Source organism: Prunus persica, chromosome G7 (assembly GCF_000346465.2).
Source record: "Prunus persica cultivar Lovell chromosome G7, Prunus_persica_NCBIv2, whole genome shotgun sequence".
Classification (NCBI taxonomy): Eukaryota; Viridiplantae; Streptophyta; class Magnoliopsida; order Rosales; family Rosaceae; genus Prunus; species Prunus persica.
In genome coordinates, this window is record NC_034015.1 from 16,399,427 (window position 1) to 16,410,967 (window position 11,541).

At 36.1% G+C, this 11,541-nt stretch overlaps 2 protein-coding genes and 1 non-coding gene across 3 annotated transcripts; 2 read left to right on the forward strand and 1 right to left on the reverse strand.

Annotated features, from left to right (window-relative positions):
• LOC18770992 (random slug protein 5) lies at positions 4,364 to 7,977 on the forward strand. The gene is made up of 6 exons (XM_007202320.2): positions 4,364 to 4,758; positions 5,347 to 5,443; positions 5,737 to 5,913; positions 6,367 to 6,465; positions 6,570 to 6,815; positions 7,361 to 7,977. Exons 2-6 carry the CDS (start codon positions 5,375 to 5,377, stop codon positions 7,658 to 7,660), a joined length of 891 nt encoding a protein of 296 aa, XP_007202382.1. The 5' UTR covers positions 4,364 to 4,758; positions 5,347 to 5,374; the 3' UTR covers positions 7,661 to 7,977.
• On the reverse strand, positions 8,333 to 10,800 carry LOC18769451 (protein AE7-like 1). Its single transcript, XM_020568255.1, has 5 exons — positions 10,595 to 10,800; positions 10,320 to 10,425; positions 10,098 to 10,197; positions 9,260 to 9,305; positions 8,333 to 8,788 (listed from the first exon to the last, which is right to left on the reverse strand). The coding sequence occupies exons 1-5, from the start codon at positions 10,704 to 10,706 to the stop codon at positions 8,688 to 8,690; spliced, it is 465 nt and encodes a 154-aa protein (XP_020423844.1). The 5' UTR covers positions 10,707 to 10,800; the 3' UTR covers positions 8,333 to 8,687.
• TRNAI-UAU lies at positions 11,448 to 11,521 on the forward strand. Its single transcript has one exon. It is a non-coding gene; the product is annotated as a tRNA-Ile (tRNA).

The window sequence follows — 11,541 nt, forward strand, 5'->3', positions numbered from 1 at the left end:
TGCATTCATTTGTCCGAGTCGCTAAATAAATTTGGTATTGTTTCAATAACCAACTATAGTTTCATAGACCTCGTGCGAATATATGCTACAATGAAATAATACTGGTTTCAGGACGTCCAAAAGAGCGGTTGTGTGATTTGTCTGTGTTGCTTTGTAAAGCGAGACCAGCGAATTTATCATCAAGTTGAATCTTTTTTTGACTTCTGAGTTCAACTGAGTGTTGCACCGGTTCGTAATATTCTAGATGTGAAAAACTCTTTACTTTCTGGAATTTTCTTCTTGGTCTCTTGTTTCTCTGAAATTGGTTTTGGAAAGTTTGGTGAAATATTTTGATCAAATCGATCGTTGGGAAGATGATACTGAACCTGTTTTTAATGCAGTTTCGGCGAGAGCATTGTTGTTTAAAACCCCAATTATTTTTTGGGGTGGGGCGTTATTCAGTAAGTACATAAGTTCTCCAAAGAGTATACAAATGAAGGATTGGTTATATATATTTCTAATATTGGTTTTATACTCTTAAACCGCATCTAAGAGGTTATTAACACACTTAATGAATGCAATTTAATGTAATTTAACAATCAAGATTAGAAGTATGTAAAGAAATTCTGAACGAAAGTTAGTTACTAAAAATATGTACGAGGATTTGCTTTGTCTTTAGAATCCTAAGATTTGTTCAGGGTTGTTTACGGCTGTTGAATTTATCGGTCTAGTTCAACGCGGGCCCGATATAAATCACGTGAAATCAAAAGGTCTGTAGCTCAAAAATGGTAGAGCGCTCAAAGTCCTTATTGGGCTTTTGAGAGGTTGGTGGTTCAAATCCACCCAGATCTGCTATCTTTTGTTAGCACGGTTGGTTTGGCGGGCTGGGTTTACCTCTTTTTTTAATTCTAAGTCTTTTCTTTCTTTTTAAAATTTTATGCTCTTTATGTTTTTGGTCTGAAATTTAACCCACCTATTTCGATGAGATGTTACCTACTGTTTCAGTTGGGCTCTTGGTGTGCATGGGTTTTGCGAGTTGTTCTCTCTTACTAGGAAAGCTTGATGTATGAATTCAAACCATTTTAGCTGCCAATGAAGACCTTAATATTTGTGATCTTCTCTTGGTTATCTTCTTATACAACGTCGTAACCCGGTAATTAAGGAGCTGATCCGGTACTGGATTGAATTATGTAATTCAAGTCCCGTTTCGGTTTCTGGTCGTTTTGTAACTCAATTTGATGGGCCTGTAATTTGGAGCTTGCTTGCCTGATTCATTTGCAAGTGCATCCTTTTAAGGAAATCATAGGCTTTTCCATTAAAAACTTGCCTCTAATTTTCTGCTTTGCCTTTACTTACCTCTTGTTCTAAACTTCATATTTTGCGCAGCAGTTGCCCCTCTTCAAGGCTATACCTTTCTTGTTCCTTTATTTGTGCAGATCTGTAACTGTAAGCTGAGGTAGGAGGAAGAGAGCTAGATCCCTATACCCAGTTGTGGCTTTGGGAGGTGGTTGGTCATTGAATTTTATGCACTTCTTTTAGACAGTATAAGATTTCATATCAATGATTTGTCTGATATTCAATGCCCATTTGCCAAAGACCACAGAGTACAAAATCATGCAGGATGCGGTCGCAACACAAACAGTAATCTCAACTGCACCACCAAAAGTGTAAGCTAAAACTTAATGCCTGCAGTCTATGTATCTATCTACCCACCCAGCTCATCCTTATTATGGGCCATTTATGTTCTTTAACCAGCCTGGGATCTTGGTATTTCTAACTTCTAATGATACATACATGTTTCATCCACTTCAAGATGGTTCTTGATTTGCATATAGATTCAATTTGGATATCAGCTTTTAGTGATCTCTATATATGACATTTCATAGTCAATGCGATCTTGGATTTCTCTATTCATTGCCGATTGATTTTGAGTTGAATGCTCTCATTCTATAATTTTGGGTTGAATGCTCTCATTCAAACCGAGGCATAATCATTTCTCATTCAAATCGAGACATAATCATTTTTCACTTCACCGAATATATGTTCACATACGAACAAAGAATTAATGGACCAAAAAAAAAAGGAAAAGTCAATTGTACGGTCATTTTCATAATTTCATCATCTGGATCAAAACCCAAATAACATGCCAAGTATGCCTTCCCAAGGCCAAGGCTTGGGTGGTGGTTGTAACAAAGTCAAAACGTATACATTTTTGGACCTCATGAGCCAAATATCACCATCAATATCATGGCCTCCCCTTATAAATTGGCACCTAAAAAAGTTTCTCATTTGCTTCTGATATTGACTCTACCCTAAACCGTCTGGCGTTTTGCTTGTCAACTTTAATGCGCGGATCAAACTTATAGACCCACAGAAATATGATGAAGCACCTATTGACAATCCAAGCTTCTAGTCGATTTCTTTTCATAACTTTTCACTCAAGCCATTTGGTCATGGAAATATTCGTTAAGTATTTTCAAGATGCCTGATCCCAAGTCCTAACAAACAAACAACCAAGAGATTCCAGCTACCCAATGCTACATTCAACGGAGGTTGGCCCATATATAATCTTTTTTTTTTTTAGTAAAAAAAAATACCGGTGATATTGGAGGAATCTAACCGAGGACTTAGGACTATTAACCACTCGAGCTAATAGTCCCCTTACACACACTATTAAGGTGTCATGTAGGTTCAAACTTAAGACAACTGATCTGCAATTCAAGATCATTTTTCACTGGGTTAGACCCTATTTGCGCATAATCTTTTTATATGATAAAGTAAGGTAATACTTTTAAGATATATTTAGTCATATACCTATTTTTACACTAATGATATTAAATTACTTTGATGCCCTATTGAGTGTTTTGAGTTTTTTATTTTTTAATGAGGTTTTGGAGTTGGGCTTGTTTTAAGAAATTGATGACAGTTTTGTAATTTATAAGAAGTTAAAAGCCTATATGTTATGTTCTAAATGAGGCTTTGGGTGTGTTTTTAAAGTTCATTTCATATATAATTTTTTTCTTCTATAATTTGGTCCCCTATTTAAGTATAATAGTAAATCTCCCTATATTTAACAACCATATAGATAGAAAAATGGGAAAACCAAACACAAGGTGGTGTGATTAATTAAGTCCAAATCCTTAATAATTGTGCAAATTGGTCCTACATGATTGATTAGTGTGATCCATGCGTTAATAAACAAGCATAGATAAGTAGAGAGGTACCCACGAATTTTGCTGAATTAATTAATCATGCAATTATTTGTAGTCAACTCTATAATAAAAGTGCAATATTTCATAGGATATGAACACATGGCACACCTCCGAGACCTAGAGGACAACACATCTTAAAGCAAATACTAAAATTAGGCAGAATTTTGCCTCTGAATGGGAATTCAAATATTAAAGCTTTTCCCTCCTCTATAGACGGCGATCTATCCAATAGGAAAAAGAACGAAAAATTATTACACGTTAAGAATTCTAGAAACATTTGAAATATATGTAAAAAAAATAAAAATGTAAGGGCAAAGGAACTACTTTAAAATAAAGTGGGATGGGTCTTCCCACCTAGAACCCCTATTTCTTGGTAGGCGGGGCCAGTCAATAACGCAACTTCTGCTCCCAATGCCAATGCCAATAATTAGTAGAAAGATTATGGAAATAATGATATTTGATATTTGATAAAAAAAATAAAGGTAGTAATCCATATAAAGGGATGATAATATATTAAATTCATACATTATACGGATGCTGAGATTCGAATTCAGGATTTTTTCTGAATGAACAATTGCTCTAAACTACTTCCTTAGTGGGTCATTTTCATAAAAGAAGAATTATTAATGTAATTGGTACATATTAGTATATTACAATCAAGTAACGTGATTTTTTTTAATGAGTTCATTTTTAAGTCACCACCTTAATTTAAGACGTATGCTCACCATTTACTTCTGTATCTATCACATGTCGAACAAAATAAGCATGATCAAATTATGAATTAAAATCATTTATTCTAATATGATTTCATTTTATTATGGCAATACCACATGATATACTCTTTGGTAAAAGAAACGTAAATAGAGGGCGAAAATCTTTTTTTGTTTTATCAAAATTTAGATGTAAAGAAGTAAATACAATCCTAATCAACTACCTAACCCATGTATACAGATAATTATCTTTTTTTGTTATATTAGTAAAACACCTCACTCGCCAGATCTTGTATAAACATTTTTTTTGGGAAACAAGATCTTGTTCAACTATTATATGGAAAACGTTCACACAAAAATAAAAATATAATAAGAAATTAATATTAAAAAAATAGGGAAAACATAGGGGAAATAGAAATGAGAAATGAATGCGAAGCGGGCCAAGGGGAGGTACAAAGAAACCCCCACTTTGGTAAAGTCAGTCGCAGTCTTTGAAGGACTTGGAGCCAACTTTGGTGGCCTCACACACAGAGGACACAGCAAACACCAATTCCCAGTCATCAAGTCCTTCCCTTTTTTAACACTATAAATGCAGGGACAACTAGAGATGGCCAACTCCTGCAATTCCCCTTCTCTCATTCACGTTGTTCTTGTCGTGGTAAATAAAACCCACTAAATGACACCCTCATAAAGGTCAAGAATCAACATCAAACCAATCACACAGACTCTCTCTCTCTCTCCCTTCTGTCTCTGTCTCTGTTACATTTTTAATTGTCGTAAAAGGCTAAGCACAAAGCTACCTACGCTTGACCAAGAGCTGATTCATTTCATTTCATTCTCTCCTCTGCTGAACCCAGGTACGTTTTAAGTTATTCATTTCATTATGCTTACAAAAGAATAAAGATGAGATTTTTGAGATTTTTTTTCAAAAAAGCATAGCTGATCAAGACTTAACCCAGTTTGGTATTTTTCTTTTTCTCGTTTGCATATTCATGTTTTTTTTTTCCCTGAGTTTTAATGAGATCTGTCACTCCCAAATGATTTTCCAATAAGTGTAGCTAGACCCTTTTGACCATTTCTTAAAATGGATCTTGAATGATTCTCCGATTTTGTTAGAAATTAGTAGGATCGTTTTTATCTAGAGGGATTTGACCAGCACACCAGGTCTCAGCTTCAAATATGAAACTAAGGTGCTGTGGTCAATCTTGATGAATAGTAGCTTGAACATGAAGATCGACTACTTTTCCAATATGCTGTGGAAGAATTTTCATGTTTTGGATTTCTAAGTTTTTTCTGTTTTGACGTGAAGTGCTTGGTGAATTTTGCTTTTTTAAGTTAATGCATTGTTGTAGATACACTGATTGTATTTGAAAGAGGAATTCAAGAGAAAAAAAGGACCTACAGATTTTTGTTTCGCCTTTTATTTACCAATGTTATTACTGTAGATTGAAGTGAAGTCAATTGGTGACCAACATGTATCTTCTGAGAAGACAAGCACAAAAACCATCCCCAGAGGATGATTCTGCACAAAAAGATGCAAAGGTAACAAATTCAATTACTTTCAGACCAAAAAAAAAAAAAACAAATTCAATTACTTTTCTGGGTTTTTTTTTTTGGTTGGAAAACAACTAGTGTACAATTGTCCATCCAAAGGGCTTTAATCTCAAGTAAATCAATCGGCTTCTCTAGCATACACATGATGATAATTGTTAAATGAGCAAGAAAAATTAAACCTTGTCTTCTTATCTTATTTGCAAAACAAATTTGAACGGAAAAGGTTAATTTACATAACAAATATTGAAATCTGACATTGGGTGAAACAAATTTGCAATCAGGTCAAAGAACTTAGGGCTGCACTTGGCCCCCTGTCTGGACGTAATCTGAAGTATTGCACTGATGCATGCCTTCGGAGATATTTGGAAGCTCGGAGCTGGAATCTTGATAAGGCGAAGAAAATGGTGGAAGAGACACTCAGGTGGAGGGCAACTTATAAGCCTGAAGAAACTCGTTGGGTAATTCAGATGAACTTTTCTGACATGCAAAAACTAGAAATGGATATGTTGCGGTTCTAGTACTGTTTGTTTCTTTTATTATCTTATTACTTCTGCTCGCAAATAAAACGATCATTTTTAAGTGTGAATTCTTGTGGAAATCAACACAACATCACCTTGGAAAAAAAAACATGAGGGCATGGGGCTTTGAGTCTTTGGTCTTAACTAAAAATAAAAGAAAATGAAGCAATGTTAGGATGCCTAAGCTTGCATATGCTGTTTTCATGTAGCCCACATCAAAGACATGGCAGAATAAACTCATTGTGGACTCAGATGGTGTTCTCTAACCACATTGCATATGTAGTGCGTTCATTTAGTTCCTTTACATGATCTGCAACTTATTGGTGTTAAAATTTCAGTTCACTATGTTTTGGTTTAAGTTGTACTTACTTACCATGGAAATATGTCATTCAGCATGAAATAGCACATGAAGGTGAGACTGGAAAAGTGTCAAGAGCAAATTTCCATGATAGACTTGGGAGGACTGTGCTTATAATGAGGCCAGCAATGCAGGTCTGTTGTAGGCTTTGCCCACCCCCCACAAAAATTGGTTACACTGTCTGTAGATTTTAGTAAATAGATCTTACTCTTTATCTTTTTTCTTTTCTTTCTTTCAGAACACAAACTCACCTGAAGGTAATATCCGCCATTTAGTCTATCTGATAGAAAATGGTATCCTCAACCTTCCTGAAGGTCAAGAACAAATGTCGTGGTTGGTTGACTTCTCTGGATTCTCGTTGAACACCAATGTCTCGGTCAAGACAGCCCGTGATATTATTTACATTCTACAGAACCATTACCCCGAGAGGCTTGCGGTTGCATTTCTTTATAACCCACCAAGGATTTTTCAGGCGTTCTGGAAGGTTTGAACTACTTAACTGTTAGACATTTTTTAAGTTATTGACACAGACATCCACTGCACACACATAACTTCAACTGAAGTTTGAGCACCAACATTTCAACTTTATTGAGAAAATAAAATTTAGTTAATTAAATTTCAACTGGAAGGCAATTTGATTACTTCCACCACTAGATTTAGAACAGTTCAACTTTTGAACTTAGCATGACACCCACGGGCACGCGTGCACACACACACACACACACACACACACACACACACACACACACACACAAAAGAAGAGGATGAGGATCTGCAGCATGGAATGGAATAGCCTTCATTTCCATTTTTCAGTCTGCCATTCGCAGAAGTTCAAACATGGGTTCTTCAAGCTTGTTCAGTAAAGGGTCCTGTTCAACCTGATAAACTCTTGGATGTAAATCTGAAAATTCATTTTAGATAAGAGTTGTACTACGAGTTCACTCATATACACTTTTATTGATACACTATTTGTAGCTTAGCACGCATATCTGTCATTTGATGAACTTCCTGCTGCTTTCACTTCTGTAGGCTGTCAAGTACTTCCTGGATCCCAAGACATTTCAGAAGGTGAAGTTTGTATACCCCAAAGGTAAAGAAAGTGTAGAGCTCATGAAGACATTCTTTGATGTTGAAAATCTTCCAAGCGAGTTCGGGGGTCAAGCCACCCTAAAGTACGACCATGAGGAGTTTTCACGAATGATGGCTGAGGATGATGTGAAAACTGCCAAGTTCTGGGGATTTGATGAGAAGCCTTGCCGCATAAAAAATGGGCTTTCGGGAGCAGAGGTGGTGCCGGAGCCCCTCCCCATTGCACCTATAGCTAGCTGAGCACCCTGCCTAATGCCCAGAACTGTAAGAATCACAAAAATTATACGATGAGCTGGAGCTGAACTTATATATAGAAGTTTAGTTTCAATTTCCGAAATGTGGACTGGAATGTTCATGTTTCAGTTCCTTGATGCGGGTTAATAAACATGTGATCTACCGTGCTTAACTGCTAACCATGAGGGAAATAGACAAACCTCTGTGTTGTTATCCTGATGTTCTCACCTTAAACATACACTGTAATATGTTTCTTCTATTTTTCAATGTATCTTTTGTTCCCTCTTGATTAAAGAACTTTGTTGCCAACTGCTTCAAAATTTCATTTCGATTACAACGCAAAACTTAAGCATGGTGCATTCGGGTCATAAACAGCTAACCAATTCCAAGCACTTAGTTATACTTGTTCATAGCTGGTCGGGGTCAGCTATCCAATTTCTTGGTACCTAAAAATTCAATGCATAATCCCATTTTTATCAGGACGGTAAGAATTATGAAGTTCCTTAATTACTTTAGAGATGTTAAATAATTGCGATTAAGAAGTACGTTGATTTAAGGTGTCCAACGCATAGACGACTATATGAAGTCTTTACCAAAACATAAGAAATAAGAGAAGACTATTTGAAGGGAAAAGAAAACAAAGCAAAACCTTTGACTGACGAAAGATTGAAACTCATGGGCGGCATCTCAGGCTTAATTTTATATTCATAAACTGATGAAATTTCTGATTATTTTATTTGACGGGTTGTCCACACCAAAAGATGGCGAGCCAACCAACCACATTAGACGCTATAAGATAATCCAAACAGAGACTACACACACACTTTGCAACTTATGTTTTCCCTCCCATTTTACACGATAGCTTTTGCAGATGAACTTTACGTAGACATAACAAGGCCACTCACTGTAAAGCAACTTCACTTAATAGAGGCAAAAAGGCAGATTAACAATACAACAAAGCAATTTCTTATTGCATATGAACTACTAAAGTTTCTTCTGTACAGTGGGTTTTGAGCTGTGAAGTTTTACTTGGTCAGAGTTCACTGGAATACAGGCACTCGTCCACGAGTTGGCGAAGGTTGGGATTCTCCAGGGCAGCAGCCACTCTTTCTTTATCATTCAACTGCTTGTTAACTATAAAAATGAAAAGAGCCAACTTCACAATCTCAGTTCTCAGCCTTAATTTTGAGGAGAAACATGTCAACATACAATGATAAAAGTTAGTTTTTGCACCCTGGAAATTCCCAAAATAAGATTGATGCTTTCTTGTAACTTGACACATCTCGAGGGACAAATCAACTAGCTTGGTAATATATATCAAAACTACTTAATGTGTCTGTCTATGTATTTCTCTTCCCTTATTTCAGAAAACTCATAACCCAGTATTAGCTTTTCTTGCCTAAAGATATTTGACCAAAGTAAGCGGATTGAATACCAATCTAATAACAATCGGTCCAACGACTCCAACAGTTCCCTAGGCACATAACAAGCCAGGACAGGATGACTAGGTTCTTAGATAGCATCCAACCCTTCGCAGAAGATGCTATCCGGGATGAAATTTCTTAAGTCATTACCTGATGCTAAAAAGGGGAAAAAAGAGATTACCTGATTCTTCATTTGCATGAGATCCTGGAGATACTTTAATGTCAACCTGTTAAAACGCATCATCAAGCATATGCATATGGTTAAACATTTTTCCAAAAACACAAAAAAGCATATGGTTATACACATAGGTAAACAACTATAATGTGACTCACTCAGATCAACCATATATCTTCTATTGATTTCTCGTTATCAGTCCTAAAGTGAGGCCGTTCTTTTGATAAATTATGTAACGAGAAGGGGATCAAAAGATGCTAAAAGGAACACTTGGGATAGTGTTAGCGTGAGGTACAGAGTTGAGCAACTCCAAAATAAGTTGGCAGTAACAGCTCACAAGGGAGGTTATTTGTAGTTGGAGTAATGCTAGAAGATCACATTTTCTAATCACATTATGCGCCAATTAACAAATGGTCAAGCATGCATCAACTATCACATTATCCAACTAGCAGCTAAGCGCGAACTATCCGAGAGAAATAGAGAATGATGTGTCTCGTCTAGCATCAATGGACTAAAATGCATCAAACTTTGGTCCCTATTGGAGTAATGCTAGAAGATCACATTTTCTAATCACATTATGCGCCAATTAACAAATGGTCAAGCATGCATCAACTATCACATTATCCAACTAGCAGCTAAGCGCGAACTATCCGAGAGAAATAGAGAATGATGTGTCTCGTCTAGCATCAATGGACTAAAATGCATCAAACTTTGGTCCCTATTGCAAGTTGCAACTATGCTCATTGTCAGCCTCATAACTGAAACAGATCGCACTGAAAACAGGACGCGTAAATTAATTGCTTGAAAGCTAAATACACCAACATTTCTAACATAGCAAACTGACCTTATAATGAGGAGGGAAACAGTGTTTTAGTTTAACTCTCAGGCAAAGACCTATCACTGTTGCCATACTGCAATGCTGAATAGTCGGCGTGAAAGTTATCCTAAAAAATGAATTTGACCAAAACAGAAAAGAAGAAGACCAAGATCAAAACTTTGGTAAATTCTTAAGAAACCCAAAATCAAAATTATCAGAGAAAGCTGACTGCATCTCAGAAACACTCACAGAATACGACCGAGCTTGTCATCAACGGTGATCGATTCCTCTGAAAGCACGCTGAGCTGCTCTAAGGAATATGGGTGCTCTGGATCTCTAATATCCCTCACGAAATTTACAATTTCCAGTCAAAGATCGCAAATTTCAGCAAAGTTGACAAAACAAAGACCATCATTTAGCTTAATTGAACTAACTGTGTTGCAGATATCAATCAGAATACAAAATCCAAGTAAAAAAAAAAATTCCAAAAAAGAAAAAAAGACAGTGAGAAATGGAAAGGATATCATAGATATCGAGAGGATCAACGGCATCGTCAGCATGGAGATCTTCAGTGCGAGCAACCCTTTCCCTTTTAGCGTGAACCACGGGGTTCGCATTGATCAGACCCAGCGTCATCTTCGCTCTCTATACAGTCCAACTCTTTTTTAACTCACTTCTTTCACGAACCAGCTTTACCAAGACCTGAACTGGGTGACTGGTTCGTTTTTTATCTTTGTCTGATTCGTTAACCTTTTTAATAAGCAATTAAAATAAGCCACGTAATGCAAAGAAGATAATTTTCACGAAGAAATGACGATAATGGCGACAAGCGCGTATACGGATTGTGAGCGGACAAGATGATTGATATATCATAGAATTCACTTATATCTTATTTAAAAAAAAGAAAAAAGAAATCTCTTATATCTTATTTAAAAAAAAGAAAAAAGAATTCACTTATAAGAAATATCCGTCGTTGATATGTCACAAAATTCATGTAAAAGAAATATCCATCTTACGACATTAGTAGATTAATAATATTATGTCACGATGTCAGAATTAGATTGAAAATTTTCGAAAATTTTCGAAAATTTAGCTACGTAAATTTAGACCATATATGTTTGAATATTCATAGGTGAAGCTAGGTAGGTACACCTCATAGTAATACGCATTTACCTATATACTATCTATTAATTTAATACAAGGGTTGGTTTAATAATGTTTGATAATTAAAAATTAAAGTAAGACGTTCTGGTCATTGGTTTTCGCTGTCATCAGAAAAGAATACGAAACCAAACAAACTACTCGTGAAAAAGACAAAATCCAAATATTGTTTTATTTTATGTTATATAGGTTAACTGCACGAAAACTTAACATCATGGTCCCGTAGCTCAGTTGGTTAGAGCGTTGGTCTTATGAGCCGAAGGTCGCGGGTTCGAGCCCCGCCGGGACCACTTTTTTCCACTCCTATTAT